The sequence below is a fragment of the Scomber japonicus genome, chromosome 8, assembly GCF_027409825.1.
Source record: "Scomber japonicus isolate fScoJap1 chromosome 8, fScoJap1.pri, whole genome shotgun sequence".
Lineage (NCBI taxonomy): Eukaryota > Metazoa > Chordata > Actinopteri > Scombriformes > Scombridae > Scomber > Scomber japonicus.
The window spans coordinates 30,660,447-30,683,511 of NC_070585.1; the positions used below are offsets into that span (position 1 = coordinate 30,660,447).

General features: G+C 37.9%; 1 protein-coding gene across 1 annotated transcript; it reads left to right on the top strand.

The window, feature by feature from the left end:
• Positions 1 to 2,808: 2,808 nt before the first annotated feature.
• Positions 2,809 to 21,752, top strand: slc25a48 (solute carrier family 25 member 48). Its single transcript, XM_053324168.1, has 7 exons — positions 2,809 to 3,072; positions 6,363 to 6,406; positions 7,013 to 7,084; positions 8,127 to 8,379; positions 10,627 to 10,914; positions 15,214 to 15,347; positions 18,944 to 21,752. Exons 1-7 carry the CDS (start codon positions 3,018 to 3,020, stop codon positions 19,046 to 19,048), a joined length of 951 nt encoding a protein of 316 aa, XP_053180143.1. The 5' UTR covers positions 2,809 to 3,017; the 3' UTR covers positions 19,049 to 21,752.
• Positions 21,753 to 23,065: the final 1,313 nt, after the last annotated feature.

Below are 23,065 nucleotides of genomic sequence, written 5' to 3' on the forward strand. Positions count from 1 at the left end.
GTGAGCGGAAACTTGGTTTGGACGCTACTGTACATGCATGACAATACTTCTATACTTCTATTTAAGTATGAAATTATATGTACTTCCACAGATAACCTTAGACTTTCAATAGTTTCCTAGAGAGCTGGGAGGATGATGGCTGCATTAAAATAGATTTCCAGATTATTAAAAAGGGAGGAGGAGGCACTTTGGGGAAAACATAGAAAACAGCCAACCTCTGTATTGTTGATGGCAAAGACCCAACAAAAAGCATGAATCAAAGAAATGTTCTGTTGGCAGTTAAAAGAGGGGATATTTCTTATTTCTTTGTTCTGAAGCAGAATAAAAGAAAAGATAGAAAAGGCGATGGGAAAGGAAGTATAGCAGCCACAAGATAAACAGCTGTTCATGGCAAGGGTTTTTTTTTTCACTTGTGTTTTTCTCTGGTAATTTTCCACAAAGTGTTAAAGTGTGCATCACCCGTTATCAGCGTCTTATCACAGGGTGGAGTTCAGTTAATGTAAATGAGTAGAGGAGTGGGAAGAGGAGGAGGAGGAAGAGGAGGAGGAGGAAGAGGAGGAGGAGGAGGATAACGACAGAGCATATCCTCTAAAAAACCTCTGAAACATTAACTTAGCAGACCAAGTATCATGATAGTAGGATCATGGAAAATTTTAAGCTTTTATATAGTTGGAGCTATATAGCTGCTTTAATGCAGTTCAAGGTCCAACATGAGACATAAAACTGACATTAAAGCCACACAATGTTTGTTTTATGCTATTTAAATGGTTATAATGATGAAATATGAATACAAATGTATATTAACTAAAGGAAATGTCTACTTAATGGGTCATAAGATTATTAAGAAGCCCTTATAAAATGTATTCGACTGTTCTGGGACTTTCTAAAACTATTGTTATAAACCACAGAACAGCAAAAGAACAATATTACAATAAAAACTGAACTGAAAGATGAGAATTAGTGGATAATAAAGCTGTTAAAAGTTTAAAGTTAAGTAATTTGACTCCTATTAACTACCAACTCCACCTCTGAGGTCGTCGTCTTGGTCAAGGACAGCCAAGGAAGGAAGGTTCCTGAGAGCAAATATAATACTTAACATATAATATCTAAACTGGAGTAAATGGAGGAGTCTCACACACACACACAAACACACACACACACACACACACACACACACACACACACACGCACACACACACACACACACGAGCAGAACAATGCATGCTAGGTTTAAGACTCAGGATAGTGTTGACAGTGACTGGCTTTACTGACCTGAGCTGCTTCATGTGTTATAAAAGTAAAAAAACTAAAACAATAAGAAGTCAGATAAATGTTAGTAAAGTCAAAAGTACAACATTTTCTTTGAAATACAGAGTGGTAAAGGTGAAAAAGATTCAAGTAAAGTACCTCAATACTCTATTTAAGGAGAGTATTTCAGTGACTGAGGCATTTATCAGCTCATCATGCAAAACTTAAAGCTCCTTCAGAAAACTATAATCTGTGTAATCTAATTTTAGAGACTCGTGCTGTGAAGTTTAACAATGTTCAAAAACTCCAGTGGAGATTTCAGACATACCAGAGATACCAAATATGTCAGGAATGTGTCCAAAATGATGCAGAAGACAGGAAGAATATTTCTATTTGTTGCCATAAAAAAATGAAATAGTTTAAATATGCGGTATCACTCGATGAATGTAATCTTGTAATCTTGTCTTTTTGTTACTATACTTCCACCACAGCTCAACAGGAAACACTAAGAGGGAATCTGATGCTAAAAAGACTGTAAATGTGTCAGATATCACTTGATATGACTAACTCACACTGCTGAAGCTCAATAGAAGCTTCATATTGCACTGAATGGATGTGGATTCTGGCCCTTATTTACATTGAAAGCACACCTGAAGGAGAGTGAGAGTAGTCAGCATGAACAGGAGGATTTTGGCAAGGGAAACATCTGTTAGTGTTCATATGGACACCTGACTGCTGTTTTAAGACACTTATAACTCATAAACCTATCCTAATAATCCTTTAATATATCATATAGTCTTACTATGACAAAGAATACAAAACTTTGGAAACCCTTCAACAAAACTAAGCTATTTCCAGCCAATAAAAGCAAGATGAGCAATTTTCCTGTTTTTCTTTTTTTTTCTCAACATCAGTTTAAACCAGAGCAAGCATTGATAAGCTTTTATCTACTTCTGTCCAGAAGACTGCTGGAAAGTTCCAGAAATATGGATTCAATTATCGAGTTTATCCACAACATGCAAAAATCAGATGAGTTTAAGTCAATTTGAAGTGTTGATGGAAGAATATAAGAACTATATTTTGCTTCCAGAGGTGAATGACATCCTTAAATATTTCTCCCATTGGCAAAGAGTTTGATTATTAAAAGAAAACAGATATGAGAAATGTAAATATGCACAGCTATATGTTAAAATACACCATAAAATATCATTAAACCCTGTATACAGTCTTCCACAGACAGGATTTAACCTCATATAGTAATAATAATAATACAGTGTGTGTGTGTGTGTGTGTGTGTGTGTGTGTGTGTGTGTGTGTGTGTGTGTGTGTATAGCCAGGGTTCACATTATCAGCAGCTTCCAGTTTACAGTAGAGTCTGTGTTCATGCCTGCTCTGCTTTACTCCTCATGGCTCATTTCCATGACTCTGTCTCTATAGGCTGTTGCGCCTTTTGGAGAGCTCCCACATGATTGGCCAGGAGAGCCATCCCGCAGATCTAAACCACGCTCCTATTGGCCATTTGCTCCAACCTGGTGTGTGTCCCTCTTATCATAGCAGACAGTCTGTAAGATCTCTTTTTCTTTACGCACAAACAGACCTGCCAGCTGCGCGCGCAAAGCTTCATAAGTCTTATTATCTGTTGTGTTTTTCCATACCTCGCTTTGACTTGAGTGTGTGTTTTTTTTTTTTTTAATATTTATTTATTTAATTCATTTTGGAGTCTGACTGATGAAGTTTGGACACCGGGAGCAGCTCTGAGTTAAAACAAGATGCAGTCCTCAAAGAGTTTTCGTTTGGATGATTTTATCGCAGGATGGATCGGCGGTGAGTGCCACAAAGTTATTACAAGCCTTTTTTATTCAGAGTGAGGCTCCCTGTTAGTGTTGTGTGGATCTGTGTGGAGGTTTTTCAGGGGGTTAGGGGGAGGTAGGAAGGGCAGGAGGGGGATAACTGCACTCAATGTCCTCTCAAATCTGCATGCTTGTTGTTTGTTTGGATTAAATCAGGTTTGCATTGAAGATTGAATAAATCAGAATATATGTTAAAAACGCGCACAGCTGCTTTGCTCGTGCTAGAAGTGATGTTTTGCAGAAAAAAAACTGCTGCGGACACATGCATCCAGATGCTGAGTAAACAATAGAGGGTCTGCAAAGAAATCACCCCCACCTCCCCTTACGCCTCCTTTCCCCTCACCATTGGAAAAACACTTCCACCTCCTGCTTTAACCTCTTAACTCAAACAAAGCATGGAGTTAAAGGTGTATCTTAGTAGTTCAATGAAGAGACAGACATTTAGAGGCTGTGGTTGCAGGTTTTGTTTAATTCAAATAAGAGGAAAAAAAAACGTTTTTTAAAGGGGATTCATGCATGCAGATCCCACCGCTAGGGGCGCTGTTGCAACATCAATTTTAGTTGCATAAACAACAAGTAGGCCTCCCTAACCCCTTTATACTGAGCTCATGTTGTTCTGTTTACTCATGCAGGATGGTCCAGTGGAAACAAAGGCTGAAGTGCTGCATGTGCAAGCCAAATTAACAAAAAAAAGGATGAGCTCAAACTGTTTTAAATAGACTAAAATATAAATAAAACACTGAAGTAATGATACTAAGAGATGAATCTGAAAGTGGTGCATTGTTAGAATAATCTGATGATGATGGTGTTTTTTGATGACAGTTGCAATCTTAAAATCAGAATATGTTTCACCAATCCTACAAAAAAAAAAGACCCATTCCTAAAGAAAAATAACAACAAAACACATAAAGCATCTTTCTCTGTGCTGTTGAGCCCCAGGGAGCCTCTAAAATGACCACAGAAAGCATCATGAAGCAATCCAGGCCAGATGCAGCCAAACTCAAAAGTTTCTAACCCCCAACACCCCCAAACTTCCTTCTTTCTTAAGAGTTTGAGGCTATGTTGGTTAAAAAAAAGAAATCAAACTCACACACAGTAATTATCTTGTTGTTCTTATCCGAGTCAATTAAAAAGGAATGTTTTAGGAATACATTGCAGGGAACCATTTAGAGGATGGTTTGAGGGCATAAAACAAAATGACGGAGAATGCAACTAGAAAACAGATCCAGTGTGTCCAATGTTACTTTTTCTCTCTGATGCTTTGCAGCAGTGCAGCCAATCAAGAAAAACATGAATAAAAAAAGTGTATTATTTAAAAGGATTGAAGTAAAATTCAGTATTAGATGAACACTTTGCATTTCAGCTGCAATTAACTGCACATATACAACAGTTTGAACCAAAGCTGCTCACTCAACTACAGAACTGATGAGCAAGATTGGAGATGTCTTTAAAAAAAACATTGTCTTTTCTTGCTTCACTACAGAGATTTAATATTTTAACACTGCAAACTAGACAAAGTTACACCCTAAAAACCATGCTGTGAGTGCTGTTGAGGGATTTAAGCAGCAAATGCAGAATAAAACTCTTCTTTTTTTTTCAATCTGTTGTTCCTCTAACTGTCACCAGAGGAAGTGAGTTGGTAAAATGTGTCACTGCATGTCAGCTGCTTTGTGTTAGTCATTCTTAACGGTTAATTTTGCTGAGCAAGTTTTAAAAATATCAAAAGCAAAACTATCATCAGGAAGGATTTGGGTCCTGCTTTAGTACTTATTTGTGAGGTTTTGTTTGGCAAAGTGCCCAGAGTCCAAATCTAGCTTTAATATTATCATTTAATTATTGATATTGAGAGCTGTATAGTGGTCTGTAGTCCTAAATAAATTAATAGACTATCACATTACTTAAAAAAACCCACAATAAATCTGCAACCAGGGAGTCAAAGATGTAGGTGTGTGTGTGTGTGTGTGTGTGTGTGGACCGTTACTTCAGGTATTTCCCCATCAGATATAGAAACAGGTGAGTTTCCTGTTCTCCCTGAAGAGGAAAGAGTAGGGTTGGGCAATTAATCGAAAAATAATCGAAACTGACATTTAGAAAGTCTAATCGACTTAATCTTGCTCATGTCAATTAATTGTGCTGTTCACTGTTGCCATGACAGCATTATTATTGAGTAAAATGTGCTTAATTTCCCTTTTTTAAGATTTGTTATTACATTGTTCTACTACAGTCGTCAATGCATGGAAATTAGACAGCACACTTACAGCAGGGCATAAACAATGAACTCCATGATACATAAATAATATACATGTGACTTGGATGCATGCATTAACTTATCTGCTCATGCTATCTGTATGACGTTTCCACCTGACCTATAATCCTGTTATCATCACATGACTACTAAGCAAAAAAACAACCTCTCCCATGAGATCTCGCTAATGTTAATCAATATTTCCTTCTAAGAATAAAAAATGCACACCAAAAAAATCAATATTAAGTCAGAAATGTGTTAAATCTATTGATAAGTGCAGGTGAATGTGCCTCATTTCTGACTAGTTTTTCTGGATGTTGTGTTTCAGGAAGCTGTTTATTTGATTAAAGTACAGAAGATAAAGATATTTACTTGTAATATTTTAATGTAATTTAATGTAATATAAGGACTTGTAAGAAGAATGTGTTACTATATTCAACAGTTTTTTGTATATCAATATGTGCTGGGTGCTTGTATTGTGACATAACTTACTAATTAGTAGTTGCTCACTGGCTATCCAGGCATTAATATACTGTATAAGCTCAGTGTGTGTGTGTGTGTGTGTGTGTGCTAGATGGGTACTGGAAAGTGACGGGACACCCACACAATGCACAGAGAGCGGAGGGAACAGGAGGCACAATGGCTCATTTTTGCCTCTGGGCCTCATGATTACAGCCCAGTTTGACCAGTATCCTGCTGCATCTTTATAATAAACTTCATCACAAACCATAAGAGAGGGAAAAAAGGACATAACATTGGTTTTAAAATGGAAAAAATGAGTCTAATCTTTGGGAAGATTTGAAGAATATGGGTTTTTTCTGTCACAATAACAAGTTTCAGTTGTCTATCAATGACAAATTCACAGTTATTGCAGCAAATGTAATATTTCAACAACCTTTCCTTTGCTTCTTCCACAGCAGTTTCACTTTAACATCATCTCTTTATTCGTCATCTGGTATTTCATGCATTCATTTCCCCCCCTCTTGTGTCTGTTTTTCTTTCCTCTCTTTTGGCTGCAGGAGCCTCCAGTGTTGTTGTGGGCCATCCATTGGACACAGTAAAGGTATTTCAGACCCACAGCATGATTTTACCTCACATGTCCCATCATTTATAACTGTGACTGATTAAAGTAGTTATATAAAAGAACAAAAATCTGCAGCTGAAAAGGTTCAAAGGTTTGGCACTTAGTCCTGTAAGAACAATCAAGGTCTAATTACCTTGTCGAACAGTTGATGATGTTATTCACTCTGAAAACATGTATCCATGTATTCTGCTGCATGAAGTTTTAAATGGGGAAGCTATGTAAGTTTTTGAGAAATATAGCATTAAGTGGTTTGTAATTTTATACTAAAAACATCTTCTAAAAACTTCAGAGTCTCTTCTATAAAGATTGGAATTCCAGATTAGCTCATTTTCTGTTTGCTTTCAATGTATCTTGCAGGCATTTGTTGTAGAAAGCAAGACGACAAAATCATTGTTTTATGCTATGTAAGAAGGTGTACTCACATTTTACTCTCCAGTAAAGAAGTAGATGTGTGAAGTTTGGTGTTTAGAGAAAGGATAATGATACTTAGTTCATCTGATGCTAACGGACAGATTAGAGCTACAGCAGCTTTCTATTCTGTTTGATTCATTTCTGTTGTGACACTGTTTGGTTTCTCTCCTGCAGACGCGGCTCCAGGCGGGGAAAGGCTATAAGAACACTTTACACTGCGTCCTCACCATCTACAGGAAGGAAACGGTAAACTTTCCAGCTTCAAACAATCCATCTCTTTGTGCTGAGAATAGTATGAATGTGTTCTTTCAATTCACTGTCGTCTGGAAGCTTTGTGCATATTCATACATTTGTTAGACTTTGGAGTCTAGTCCAAGACTATACTCGTCTTTCAATGGAAAATTTTATAGAATCTAGTCTTTAGATTAGTACCATAGTCTTAAACTGGACCTTTACATTTAACAAATCTGGGAATCCAACCCAGCCTTTTAAAAGATGTAAATGTACAACGTGGCTGCTGAGTTTTGTCTCAGTATGTTCACATCTTTTCTACATTTTTTCCGTAGATGCATTATATTCATCTCATTCCAACAACGTGATTTATGGCTTGCACATGTTTTTTTATACCCATGTTTTTTTTTAGCTTGCTTCAGCTTCTCAGCAGGAATCCTAGAAGTTGCATTTGACTAAATTGAGTTTGATCGGTTTGGAAAAGCTTAAAAAACAATGACAGATGACCAAATTGTCATAATTTGTGCAATATGAATGATTATAGTTTTGTTACATTGTGCAACATGTTTGATTCAAACTGCTTTAAGTTGGTGGGAAGTGAAGAAAAGTGTCCACTTGATCTGGTATTAGAGCGGTATGAATCTTTGTGGTGATAATTTTGTAACTTTTAGTCACACTAACCGCTCCAAACATGCATTGTCAGCCCAACACTCCCTGTCCGAAACCAAGGGCCTCCTCCACTCCAGTGGTCAGATGTCTTGTTATTCAGTAGACAGCTGTGTTTAAGTTTCAACATGTGTCTCCCAAATTCCCACCCCGCTAGGAGAGAATGTATTCTGCAAAGCAAAAATATTTGGCAGCAACTTCGGCTCATTTTTCAGTCTGTGCATTGTTGGCAGAAGGCGTCACTGAGTACACTCTGAGTTTAAAATATGCTCCTTTCAATCCAAGGTTTCACTCTCTTTCCCCCCCCCCCCACAAGGAAAACTCTTTATTTTTGAATTCATTACCACAGAAATGTAGTAACTGTATCCCAACCTGTCCTCTTGTTTCTCAGGCCATGGGGTTCTTTAAAGGCATGTCTTTCCCGCTGGCCAGCATAACAGTTTACAACTCTGTGGTGTTTGGCTTCTTCAGCAACGCACAGAGGTTCATAAGCAAGTATCGCTATGGCGACGGGCGGCATCCCTGTGGTATGCTGGACCTGACCGTGGCCAGCATGCTGACTGGATTGATGTCGGTGGGCCTGGGAGCCCCGGTGGATCTGGTCAAGATCAGACTGCAAATGCAGACGCAGACGGTTCTAGCAGGTAAATCAGGGTGTTTTTGTCCCCTTTTTTTGTGTGGTGTCTTTGATTTCTTTTTCCTCCTTGAAAGGTGAAAAAAAGAGAAACTGTTTTTGTTGTTTCTTTTGTTAACAATGTCTTTGCAAGCACAGTCTGTGCTGGCAGGCATATGTGTTGTTTTAATTTGTCTTTGGAAGCTCGAATAATGGTTAGATCTACAGGTTAATATTTAGGCAAATTAAAAATGATATGAAAAATATAGAAGAAAATATAGATATTAGTCAAAGCAGCAAAAAGAGGAAAAAAATGTGCTCCGTGTGAAGAAACATACTTGATGTGTTCAGTCGTCATCAGTCAGCCAATCAAACGATCAATCTTCATGAGGCAGTTCAAGGTCGATAAAGAGCCGGCTGTTAATGTGACCTGACTTCCTGACGCTGAGACTGAACAAACATCATTGACTGTTGAAAACTGTGTCAGTGTGTCTGGGTGATATTGCTGCATTCAGTGATTTTGAAACATTGAAACATTTCTACCGTATCGCGCTGTTTACTGTGAGAACAGCAAAGTCACTATTTGACATTTAGACTTCATCCACAAGTTGCAGTTTTGGTGCCAGACTGTCACCTAATGTATCCTCTCTAACACTCTTATGATTTAATTGAGTTACTGGAAGCAAATACCACTAATTCTAAAAAGCAATCATTTATATCAGAAACCTAAAGGCAACACTTCTTCTACATGTGAGATAGCCTAAATGTCTCTAAATGATTCTTTGAGGATTTTGTATTATTGCATCTACTTGTACGGCCATCAGTACTAAAGCTGAAGTACTGGAAGAACTCGAAGTAGGAGTTGAAATAGCAGCTCTGAATAAAGTTGAAGTGGAAGCAGCGAAAAAAGCTGAATTGTCTCATGAAATGAAATGAAAGCAGTAACAATGTTGTAGTGTCAGATGAAACGCAGGCGCTTGAAGTTGAAGTTGAAGTGGCAGTTATATTAAAAGTGCTGAAAGCAGCTGGAGTTTCAGTTGAAGTGCCCGTCAAAGCAAAGTTAAAGTGTTGAAGTGTCACTGACAAAAGAGTTGGAAGTGTCTTTTTTTTCTTCCAACAATTGGCGAAGCATTGATTAATATCTGACTCTCATCTAAAAATAATAGTTTCTTTGGCATGTTGATCATACTGAGCTCAACAGGAAACATTTAATAAGTGATAGACACCTTTCAAAACTGCGAGCCGAGCGTATTTGATAGTTGTGCTGTCTCAGTCTAACAGTAAAGCCATAAAACTGAGGTCACGGCAGTGTAATTGAAAGATGAACTTGCACGTGAAATCTTTTTATTTGTTTATGGCGGCCATTAAACTCACAGCCTTTTTGTTTTTGGCATGTGATAACTCACAACTTCCGTTAAGACTCATTTTAGTTCACACAATCCCTCTTGCCAGATTGTTTATATGATGGTGCAAAGTGCCAGAAGATTCAGTCGGTGTAAGGTAACAGTTTGATTTGATAATCCTGACAATAGCTGATTCATGGTTATATAAGAAACTGTTTTATTTCACAGTGGTTGTGAATGTGTGTTCATAATAGCAGGAAACATTAATAATGCCCCATATATTTTTTAATAAGTAAAGCTCGGCATTAACAAGTTCATAGTTGGTGGTCCCACTCCCAATGTGCAGGATTACAGATACTTCACAGTGTTTTAGACAATCTTTTTGCAAGCTCACCCAATCATCTCAGCTCGTCAAATGATCACAAACACTCACAAACTGGCTTCAATCATCATTTATATATTGTTTGAAGTTTTTTAAATTGAGGTTTATGGCAGTTACGGCAAAAAAACCCTGTCAGTAACACAAAATCAAAGTGGTTCTTTCACCGATTTTTAACAACCATACGAGCAGAAATCTATCAGAAGAGGAGACAGATTAGTTAATACACCAACAGGAGCAGGAAATTCAAGTCTTGATTTGTATAGCTCAATATCACAAATTTGCTGATTCAAATAAGGAAAAACCTCAAGAAGGGCTACAAAGGAAGCATATCTCTTTCAGGAAAGACGGATATGCAATACATGTTGTACAGAATACACCAAGAGAGTAAAATACATTATGGACCTTGAGCAATTTCCAGGTGCCACAAAAACAAATTAGACCTGAACCACACAACTTCCATCACACGTAACCATGAAACAAAGAGTTAAGCACTTTGGTTAAACATTGTATTGATATCACTGATCTTGTTTATTGTCCTCTCTACTCTCTACAGAGAACTTGCACCTCGCTGGAAACGTATCGAACGGCACCAACATCCCTCTGCGCTCCATCGACATCCCCAACCAGAGACTTTACCGTGGCCCCCTCCACTGCATCAGCAGCATCCTGCAGACCGAGGGCCTCCAAGGTTTATACAGGGGGGCCAGTGCCATGATCCTGAGAGACGTTCCTGGATACACGCTCTACTTCATCCCTTACGCCATCATCTGTGACCTGCTGAAGCCCGACGCAACGTCAAGCCCTCATCCATGTTCGATCTGGCTCGCTGGAGGACTGGCAGGTAAATGTGGCTTCATACTAAAGATATTTCTGTTGTGTTATGAGAGTTGGATTTGCCTTAAGTTGGGTTTTCAGCAGGCGGGGAGTTCCGGTCCTCTGAAATGAGGCCAACGGCGGAAGTAACTTAGAACTGCATTCTATCAAAAGGCCACCAGGGGGCGACCCTTTGGGGGCAAAATGACTTCCGTCTCTATACAAGTCAATGGAGAATTCACCAACTTCTCATTTGATTTCTAACCTCAGTAAACGTTTTCAAAATGTGTTTATGGTCTCAATCGCTAGTTTAAAGCCTTCTTCAATGCAGTATGATGTTCATTTGGGGCGGCTGTGGCTCAGGAGGTAGAGCGGTCGTCCTTCAATTGGAAGATTGGTGGTTCGATTCCCGGCTCCTCCAGTCCACATGTCGATGTGTCCTTGGGCAAGACACTTAACCCCTAATTGCTCCCGTTGCTGTGCCAACGGTGTATGAATGTGTATGAATGGTTAGATTCCCCCTGATGTGCAGGTTGGCACCCTGCGTGATAGCGAATGTGTGTGAAAGGGTGAATGACATGTATAATGTAAAGCGCTTTGAGTGGTCGCACAGACTAGAAAGGCGCTATATAAGTACAGTCCATTTACCATTTACCATTTGTGAAATTCTGGCCTCCCTGATTTTATATTTGACGATAAAGCAGGGTATGCATTAGGACGTGGCTACGTCCTGATTGACAGGTTGATTGCCCTATGTCCTCGAGATCCAGCCGTCGCAACCATAGCAACCTCCCCGCTCCGCCCATGGCTCTGCTCTGCCCATGGCCCCGCCTCATGCCCGTATAAGTAGAATCTGTGTTTTTATTTTTCCCAGCATGCACCTGAAATTTTCAAGATGGTGCTGCCTAGATTCAAAACTATTGGCTTCCGAGCAGCAGTCCACAAACCAATGGGTGACGTCACGGATGTTATGTCCATTTCTTTTATACGGTCTATGGTTTTCGGCAGTGTTGGGCTTCTGTTTAAGTGTAAGCCATTTTGTGCATAGTCTGCTGTTATGTGGTCAGGAATCCAAAAAAGGAACCTTCAGGAACATTGTGCACATAATGAAATATTACAGGCTGGCTTCTTAAATATGTGTGTGGAGGTTTGGTATTCACTGGTTACTTCCTCACCTATGGCTCATCAAGTTGAATGTCGGGTCATGGGGCAGGAACTGAGGAGCTGAGGATTAAATTGGTGGTTTTCCTCCTTTGGGTTGCATCCAGAAACCAGTTGCATAACTGTACTTCCCAAGTGATTAAACTTTTAACCTGTGCAGAGTAATGTAGTAAAACTTCCTTGAGATATATAAGTCACTGCTGATTTACCCAATTTGCTGATCTGTAGCTTTCTGAATTAGGTATATAGTTTGAGAAATGTTTGCAGTTGTTGTTCTTGGTGTCTCTGGGTTTCATGAGGGTTGTGGATTGACGTTTTTGAGGGGTGAGGAAGAACTACAGGCCATTTCAGCTGGGACTTCTAATCTCTACCTCATGGTAGCCAGTGAGCATGCAGCTCAAAAACAAAAATGTCTTGTTCTCTTTACTTGTATTGCAAACTAGCTACAGTGAAAAACGACATCCCAAAATATGAGTCCAGATGATGTTATGGGTATTTTATCCAGAATCTGAGCTGCAAGAAGCTCAGGTTCTGTGCAATGCATCCTGGTACATGTAGGCACTGCTGGCATGGCTCCACGAACAGAAAAACGTACTAATATGGCATGCACTGAGGAATTTATGGCTCCATTTGACTACATTTACCATCAACTCTGCACATCCTCATAAAATGCTAAAGTTTCCCTTTAATACATTGACGGAGTTGATGTGTGTTTCATTGCATTTAGAGTGTAAAATGTAAATTAATCATGATTGCATTCATTCTTGAAATCGCTCCATGGACTAAGCTTCCACAACATACCCGTTAAAATTGCCCTCTATGCAAACATACGATAGATGTCATCAGATTAAAGGGGTTTAATGTATGTGAAAGCTTATTGTTGAGCGTGCTTCTGAATGGATGAAATGATGAGTGCTTAAAAGACAATATCTGCTTGCATATTTTATCTATCTTCAGTAATAATCCTCTTGAATGGTGTAACGGTAGAGAGAGGGGCAAGACACAGTGCTTGTCAAACACAGGAATCAGAGTTGTACACACCAAAAGTGATAAATAGCTGCGTTAACAGTGGAAAAAAGACAGCTGGAGCGTTTGCTTTCTGTCTCTCCTCCACACAGCTGGTCAGTCACTGCATGAAAATGGGTGTGGATGTCAGATTATTATCTTTTGGAAAGAAGGATGCAGCCTCCTCAATTCTGACATATTACAGTTGTGAGTTAAAATAAGTTTGGTATCCGTTTGACCATCTGACAAACTCTTCTGATAGAGTATGCTGGCACCTTATATCTTCCTCTCCTACTTTAGTATGGCTCTCTTGTCCAGTCTGTTCAGCAAATGAGTTTACAGCACACTTCCAGCTAAATCAGTTTGGCAACAACTTTTTCCGATAAGGCACCAGAATACTAACTGAGAATCCAGGAACATTTGTGTCATGGGAATTTGTAAGTTTCAGTTCGCCCGAAATAGAAATTAAGGACATGAATGACCAGTTCCCCTGAAAGTCGACATAGTACATGAACACAACTACTCATATTTTTTAAAAGAAACAAAAACAAATTAGGTTTATTGTAGATTGGCAGTGTGGTGGCCAGTCTTTACACATTGCCAGTTCATTTTGGTCCTTCACCTGCTGCTTTGCCAATGAGAAAACACCAAATTAATTTAAATGAGAGTGTATATTCAGCCAAGACTGCACTTAAGCAATGCACAGTATATGCCCAGAAACTGACTGGTTTAGTATGAAATTATGTACTCTAATACAGATGTATTTTACTTGTAGAGTAAGCACTCTTTTACTTTTCCTTGTAGCTACAAACCGATTTGTTATCGTTTTACAACCCAGAGCAGTCTTGATCTGCTCAGTCTGTTTGTGCAGGCAAACCTTTTTATTGACGTCTGTGTGCTGTCTTTACTGCATGTGTGTCAGTTAATTTTATTGGTTAGCGAAACACACTGCAACAAATAAAAGTGACCTCAGCCCACCTGAATCAGGAGTGTTGCTGGTTTATTAGTGTGAAGGTCTCATTCAAGGACTGAATAATTACAAGCAATCGTAAACCAATCGTCATCTGTGAACACGTGGAGGCTCAAACTCTAGAAATCAGGATGCCGCAAACAGATTTTGGAAGTAAAATGTCCTCAAATTGCATTGAAATGTAGAGCAGGACATGGTGTGTGAACATACAGCCAACCACAGTTTGAGTTGTGTGTGCAGTGGATAAACACTGAAAGGCCTGTGGATCCTGATTTGGGATTTGTATGGTCCCAGAGGTGTTGAGTATACTTCCAGATGCAGATGCAATCATGTGTTTCTATCAATCATGTCAGTTTTGCAAGTTTAGTTTGCCATCAGGCCTGAATGTGACCCGTCAGCTGGTGCCAAACTGAACCATGCAACCTTAAAAACATCCAAAATAAACTGTGGCTGTTCTACAAGGGTACAAACTGTGGTATTTTAGAGCAGCCCTACTTATTAATACATGAGTCATCACACTCACAGAAAAGCTTATTAACTTCATAGTTTAAGCCTTTAATGCAGATGAGTTGGACACACTAACTTAACTTTTTTCCATTTTGATGGTCCCAGTCTCCAGATAATAGACTGACTTGTAGTATAAAATGTATCAGCTGAGAAACAACTTCAAATACCACTGCTGGCTTTTGTATTTTCACTTCAGTGCTGGTACTTTTCCACCTTGTTAGCGGTCAGAATGGATATATGGCTTCAAGGGTTTTATGAGGTCACCTAAATGCATCATTGGCTTTAGATGGTTTTGGTTTCTGTGAGGAACGATTCACAAATAAATTGGGACCTCTTTTTGGGGAAGTCTATAAATGACACACCATTTAAATAAAAGTTGTAAGTTTCCAGTGGAAATTTCCAACCATGAACCCAATTGTCTTATTTAGGGAAAAATAACAAACACTAACAAGCTTATTAAGATGATTCCTGACTTTCAGAGCATATATTTCATGTTATCTGCCATATCTTTGTACACAATAATGTACTTTAATATTCATATTTTGTTGCTGGATTGTGCCCCTGCTTAATATTCAATACCATTTGTACTTTTCCATGTTAGATTCCAGTTATCTGACTTTCTGAATCACCCAAGAATGCAGCTTTCATAGCAATGTGTCTCACATTTTTTCCCCTCTACTTCAGGGTCCATCTCTTGGGTCACTGCAACACCAGCTGACGTGGTGAAGAGTCGAATGCAGGCGGACGCTCAGCTGCAGAGGAAGTACAAGGGAATCTTACACTGCATCATCCACAGTTACAAGACAGAGGGAGCTCAGGTAAGCTGCATGATTTGACAACCTAGAGAAGAGTTAGTTTAGTCTTTTTACAGCAGCCATAAAAGAGCTTATCACAAATAACATCCTGTCAAGAATGAGTGATCTGCATTATGAGTGCCCCCCCCCCACACAGCTGATGTAGGGAAATCTAAACAATAATAGGGTTGATCTAATGAACGAATAGTGCATTGTGTTAAAAATGGGAGGTTTTTTTTGTTGCATATTGTCAAATCACAAAAAGCAGATGTATAGAAAATAGCAGAAGCAGCCCTCAATAAGGAAGCAAATATGTGCTCCAGATTTACAAAACCAAACAAGGAGCAAAACGACAGTTGAGGAAAAAGAAAAAAGAACAAAGGAAAACCATTCAGCATGTTAAATTTAGAGGTTTTATCAGCTTGTTTAACTAACAGCTGCTAAACAGGCTGTAAATGTCATCGTAAGTCTTCAACATGTCTTCTGAACTGAGCAGAAACACTTCTTTAATTTAATTTCTGTATTTTAAACAGTAGTGGGCAGTAACACCATTTATTATAATTTATCTTCTACAGTAACTAACCCCAGTAACACTCTACACTTGGGGGGTTGGCGTGCTCACTCCTACTGGGATTAATAGGGTGTTGATATCAGTGTGGTCTCTGACATCAGCCCACAGATACTCAGTAGGGGGAGAAATGTGACTTGCTGTAAATCCAAAGTTGTGTTGTAGCGTAGCCGGCTTGCTGACATTAGTCACATGCAGACACGCCTATATTCAGCAGTCACCTGAGGCCAGTTTACTCAAGAGTTGGAGGGTGTGTGAGTTGTGCAGCTGACGTCGAGACTGTTTCCAGCGTGCTTGTTAAATCACCTCATCTTCTATCTCTACATATTAGAGTCACTTTACACTTAAACATGTACTGAAATAAAACACTTAAGTGCTGCTGTTTATATGACATGACATCAAATTAATAAAAATCAGCATTTTAATGGGTTGAAAATGGCTTCACACATGATCTACTGTTTTAAGTCAGTCCTGAACCGTAACAAAGCCAAAGAGTTGATTCTTATCTATGTCATAAATTTTCAATAAAAAAGGGAAATGTTAACACCCTAATCGCTACATCCTGACAATCCCCCAGACATACACACATCTGAGAACCTCTCCTAACAGACCCGTTGGCTCAGATACCACACGGTTGCCACAGAAACAAAAGGACCATAAATGAGTTTCTAATAACGGTCAAAGCTCCAACGGACTCTATGTGTTTCCAGCAGCTGCTCATGACTGGTGAGCTCAAACTACCAGCTTTACATCACTCTTCATGCTACACTGAGCAGTGATCAGACAATGTCCCCTTATCTCCCATATGTCACACACACACACAGTAGCCATGTAGCTTTCCCCTGTCCAGATCTCTGCTGCATTCCTTAAATATGTCAGCGGTGACGAAACAAGCATAGTTTGTGTGTGTAATCACTATTTAAATATTAAAAGTTGTAAGTGTGGAGAATTATGAGTTGTTTAAAGGCAACTTTAAACAATGGATGGAGCCAACGGCTGAGGATTAAAGTAACAATCTATCTATCAAACTTTGTTTATACGGGACTTTTCATACAGTTTAATGTAGTGCGAAGCAGAAGAATCAATTTAAAAGAAAACCAACTAGTAATAATGCTATACTTTTGCTGCTGGTTAAAGTAAAGTTTTCAATGGGTAATGAACTGATTCAAAAGCCTGTAAATATACAAATGAAAGACTTCCCCAGGGTGTTGTAAATAAAACAGCTGGTGTCCTCGTTCAGATTTGAAACCCTAAGCAGTGTAACCGGGACGAGAGTCAAACTGCTTTCTGGGAACTTAAATACCCTGAAGTGTTGTGATCCACTTGCGTCTGTGGGTGAATGAAAGCTCAGCATCCAGACCAGCCTCCTCTGGTGAAGATCACATTACACCAATAACAGCCGGGGCATCACATCCACACACACTCACAGTATGAAACACACACACTTTAGATTCCCACTGATATGAGAGGAACAGATAAAAAGTTCAATTTAATTTGGAATAGTGTCATTTATGGCAAAAAATTGATTGTTTAAAAACTGATAAATAGAGTTACATTATGATAAAATATCTTATCCAGAGTTATGAAATAGTTTTGATCGATCAGCAGAAATAAGAGCATGATATAGCTGTAAACTGTTATATGAAACTACAGACAGCTGATTTCTGACCTTGTAAAGATTTAGTGGGGGTTATGTCAGGTGAACGGTTACGACATGATTGTCTTAATCATTTCCCAAATCAACACATCTGCTGCCAAAAGCAGCATCCTGACGTTAGGGTTCATAATGTTCTTGATGTCAAAGGTTGCAAAATGTAGACAAACTATTCAGGCTTCCAACAAGGAGAAGCGTCTATTTAACAAAACAGCCATGTGATCAATAACAGGAGGTCAGTCTCATTCCACGAACTTGGACTGGACTGCACATGTGAGATCAATGAGCCAGGTTATTACAGGATACTGTCCTCGAAAGCTAAATCAGATAGGACACTGTGTTCCCTGTGCACTGTGGGCTTTTTTTGGTTTAACATCAGACTATCTTTGAATAATGTTCTCTTTTTTGGTTTCGATAAAATGCAAATGAAATCCTAATGATAAAAAATTGTGCAATATCTGAGATTATAAGTTTGATACAGTAAGATAAAGTAAGAAAAGAAACCTCCAGCTGCAACTAATGATTATTTTCATTGTCGATTGACCTATCAATTATTTTCTCGATTAATCAATTAGATGTTTGGGTCAGAAATGATAAGTTGTGTCCAGACCAACAGTCTACAACCCAAAATATTCATTGAAGACTAAAGAAACAAGAACATGTTCAAATTGGCTCAAAAAGATAAATGTATTAGCAATTGGCAAAACAGTTAGCAATTAATATACTATTTAATATAATCGATTGACTAATTGTTGCAGCTCTTTTTGCAATTATTTCATTTCATCTTCAACTTGCAGTTTTTGAACTCAACGGTCACTTTCACCTGTTACAATGCCAGAAATCGATGACGCAAGACTGAAGTTAATGCCAAAAGTAACTTGCCAAATTATACTAAGCTGTTCTTTGGAACTTGGATGTCATTCATGATGTAAGAAAGGCATTACTCTGCAATTATGGATGGGTGGTTTCCTTTTCGTAGTCCATTAAGTCTAGGACCCAGTTTCAGGAGTCAAAGTCTTCCAGTTAAGCATTTCATATGATTATTGAGAAATATGCTCATGGAGAGTTAGATGCAAAGATTGATACCTTGTGCATCTGTTAAATATGAAACTAGAAGCAGGAAGTGATTATCTTAGCTTGGCTTAGCATTAAGAGTGGAAGAGGGGGAAACTGCTCTGCCCAAGGTTTAAAATGCGCCTACCAGATTATTTATTCTGTACATAAAAAAGGAAAGCACAAATGACAAGTGTGAAAAATAAGTTGTCCAAAAATAAATACACTACGGCTGTTATTTCATGTGTTTGATATAAGTGATGAACATTTATTATCTTAATTTTGTATGCAAGTCATAAACATCCGTCTAAATCTCTAAAACTCCCTGTATGTTTCTGTGTGCAGGTTTTCTTCCGTGGAGCATCAGTCAACGCTATTCGAGGCTTCCCGATGAGCGCCACCATGTTCCTGACTTATGAACTCTCCCTCAAGTTCTTCAGGGGTCTTTAGGACCAGAAACGATTGTTATGGTAAAAGGGACAACACTCAGTTTTTTGGCAAATGAGCACACAGAAAACAAACCTCAAGTTTACGCAAGTTTCTTCGAGACAGTTTTACTAGCTTAGTCAGCAGCTGTTTTGACTAAGTGACTTTTACCGTTAGCTTGTACGTTGAAATGAATACAGTGTAGCAGTGTTGGTATGCTTCTCTGTAGAGTGATCAAATACTTTAACTCAAATAATACAAATTAGGACACCACAGTCATCCACATGTTCCTGGGAAGATCATGTCCATGAAGACGAGGATCTATCCACGCGTATTTAGCATGTTGAGCTACTTCTCCCAAGTTTTAAAGTCCAAACTTTCGAAGGTTGACAACAGGAACAACATAATATATAAAGACAGATATTTGAGACTGGACTCAAACCAGGAACCTTAGCTATCGAAGTTTGTCCCTAAAAAGCACTTTTTATGCCAACGCATTTCCATATGATGTTTGTTGGCACTTAAACTTAACTAAGTGCTGAGAGATGGTACCTAGCTAGCTAGCATTAACTTGGAAGTAAAAAACAACAAAAAACAGAATATCTAATATAATGATAATGATATTCAGTATTTGTATTTTAATTTGTATTGTTTGTAAAGCTACATGTACAGATGATTTTAAATAGTAACCAAATTCTGGTTAGAAACTACATCAATCCCTCAATAATCTTTGTGTATTCTGTGATTATTAGTAAATCCACTAAATTAACTTTAAAAAGGGAAAAATGCAATAAAACTGTGTGGTTTTTGCGATAACTTAAGTTACTAAAGTTTAAATATTGCAGGTCAGCTATATAAAAAAAAAAAGTTTTAGTCAGCATCTCTGTTGCTAGCTTGTGCGTTAGTTCACTGTAGTTGAAAACGCCCATGTTCGTGCTGCCAACACCATAAGCATGATAAGCACGTGATAAGAGCAGCATGTGAAGGCAAATTCAAGAGAAAGTAGGTGCTCCTCGCCGCAGTTCGAAAGTGTTTGTGAGATTGAGGCTTGATCGTTTGACTTTGGCTGTTTTACACGGGAAGGTTGTGAGTATTGTGAAAGTTGCGAGCATCCTCTTGTTAGTTGTTTAGCTGCAAAATACTTCCTGACATAGTAAAACATAGCAAAGCACAATGATAACGAAGCTAAATGTAGATAAATGGGTGATTCTGGTGGAGCAGCTGAATATTTACTTGATGCCAATTTGCCAAAGAACTTTGTGTGTTTCTTTTTAAGGTAGTTTAATGGAAATTAGTTTATGGTGTGAGTTTGGGATCATTCTGTCCTGCAGCAGAACTTTACCAGGACAACAGTCACCTACTCACACACCTGCAGGTTTTTTCCTGAAAGACCATTATTCTCCTGTGTTCACGTGTGAGGAGGAAATACACAATCATATTTTATTACACAGTGTCACCCATTAAGCATTGATCTGCAAGTCCAAATAAGTTTAGACATCTGGATTTTTAAAAAATGTCAATTGTTTTTTCTAAACATTGAAACATTGACACATTGAAATGGTAATTTGAGTACTTTGGGAAGAACTTCCACATGTTAAACCAAACCAAACTAGTTGTCTGGATGTTATTTGACCTGCAAATCTTAAGATCAGTGCTTATTGGCCATTGATTACATGATTTTATATTCATTTATTAATAAGAAGGGAGCAGTGCACTTTTATCTGAGAAGAAATACAAATGCTAAAAGCTTGTGTAAAGGATGTGACATTTTCAACACAACTGTGAGTTTAACTTTAACATTTTTGTGGCCTTTTTTGCAGATCTGTTTCAGTTCGCTTTCAGTGTTGATTTCTTTTTTAGATCAATTTTAATTTTTTATTGTAAATAAATGATATACAAAGTTTTATTTTAAATGAAATTCTATAATAATTAGTGCTTTGGCAAGTTTTAATTTCATTTTTTGGGTATTTTTAATACTCTATAAGCTATAATGAATGTCAGGCTAGTCGCATTAGCAATGAATGTTTGTTTTATGGAAAAGTACAGTGTAGTGTTGAAAATGACTCACCCTTTTGTTCACAACATGAATTGTTGCCTTGCACATGGACTGTATGTGCATCCCATGTTACCGTCCACTTGTACATATATGTGTGTTTCTTATATTAAGAAAATTGAGTTTTACAAGTTAATTTTAACTTCACATAAACATGCTAACTTTGCTTATGCCACTGTTCAAATGCATGAATTCTGAGTCATTTCAGTACAGTTATATTATTGCTTTATTAAAGCCTGCAGCATAAATATAGAATCACTAACAACAGTTATACACCATTTACACTACTGCAATTAAGTTTCATTCCAAAGGGAGACATTCTTTAAAAAACATTTATTCAGTCAAACTCATTACTTTCATGGAAATAAAGCAAATTTGGGGGAAACACTTAAAATAGACATCATGTCAAAATCTTCCTGTATCAAAAAGTATTTTTTAAAGACACAAACATCTGCTATTTTTGAATATATTTACTAATTTGCCCCTGCACATCTTCCCAAAATTAATATTTCTAATTTTGAAATGAATATCTTCAAAGAAAGTTGTTTTATAGCTATATTTTCAATTTATATTGTTTTCTTGTCATGTAAATACTTGTAAATATATAAACTGCCATTCCAGATGGTGGAGACCCAGAAGTGTCTTATTGTGTACAAATAAAGATTTTAAGAAAGACGTCAGTGACCCTGCTGTTTCTCTACATCTGCTCTTCTCAGAACTCACGTGAATGTCATGTGAGAACCGCTGCATAAAGATAATGAGTTATGACCAGATAAACAACGTCTACGCACGTTACACTGGAGGTGTTGATTCTAATGAAAGTGAACCTGCCAGGAAGCTTGTGGTAGAAAAACAGGCTGACGTTGGCGCTGTGCCTGCAGACCACTGATAAGAGTCTGAAACTATGGTCAGTCATAACTACAGTGGACTATATGCTCTGTTTTGTACTGTAACCTAAACTTGTGATATTAAACAATGACCACTAGATGGCAGCATGTCACAAAGTGTTTTTTAGTGGTTTCAGGCTGGACATCCAATAGTATCAAATAAAATCTGCCTACAATAACATAATATCATTACTTAGCCTTTTTATATTGCATGTTTTAAATGTTAACTTTATTTTCTAATTTACACTTGTTCATTTTAACAGTTTAATTAAGTAATTTTTCTGGTATTTAATTGCAGAATATCTACTCCGGCTGTCTGGTGAGATGTAGGGAAGCTTTCTTTTCATGATTAGTCAGGGCACCAATTATGCAATTTATTATGTATCTATATAAAAATATAGATACATTTTACCACTAAATCCAAAACAAAGCAAACCCTATTGAGAAAATGCAGCCTCACAACATCTACTGGTGATCTCCGAAATGAAGCTGTTTCTGTTGTTATGTGTAGGCATCACAGTGTAACTCTGACCCATGAAGCTGTAACAAACAGAACAGCCTCCATACACAGTTAGATAACAACTCAGTGTACAAAATAATTTACATTGTTTTATTATTAATACATGTATAAGGTGGACAAATTATCAATATCTACAATACCTGTGGAAAACTACATTTTGATAACTTTGAAGCTTATGAGACTAACAACAAAAAACTTGACTTGAAGTTTCTTTTTTCGTGTTATTGAAGGTCTAACTAATCATGTTATAATTCATAATTAGTCTAAATTCTCTGAAGGTCTGACTTCTTGTCTATGATTTTGGGGCAAAACATTTTTCTAAGGGTTGGTATGTCACCAATTGCACTGCAGATATTATGTTTTTAGCTCTGTTAGTTAGCTGGATATCATACAACTTGACAGATTTAAATGATAGTTGTTGAAAGTCTAAGTTTTAAATATGGCTTGAAGACAAAATTGGACGACATACAAATGAAAAAAGGGGCCAGATAGTCACTGGTTGAACTACTGGTCTGACACTCAAATACTGCAAAATCCTCCACCCTTAAAAATCACGAGGATAAATGCAGTAAGACAAGTAA

Coding starts and splice junctions, on each gene's coding strand:
- slc25a48 (XM_053324168.1), top strand. CDS start 3,018: ATGCAGTCCTCAAAGAGTTTTCGTTTGGATGATTTTATCGCAGGATGG. Junction 7,085..8,126: donor CCATCTACAGGAAGGAAACG/GTAAACTTTCCA, acceptor CTTGTTTCTCAG/GCCATGGGGTTCTTTAAAGG. Junction 15,348..18,943: donor ACAAGACAGAGGGAGCTCAG/GTAAGCTGCATG, acceptor TTCTGTGTGCAG/GTTTTCTTCCGTGGAGCATC.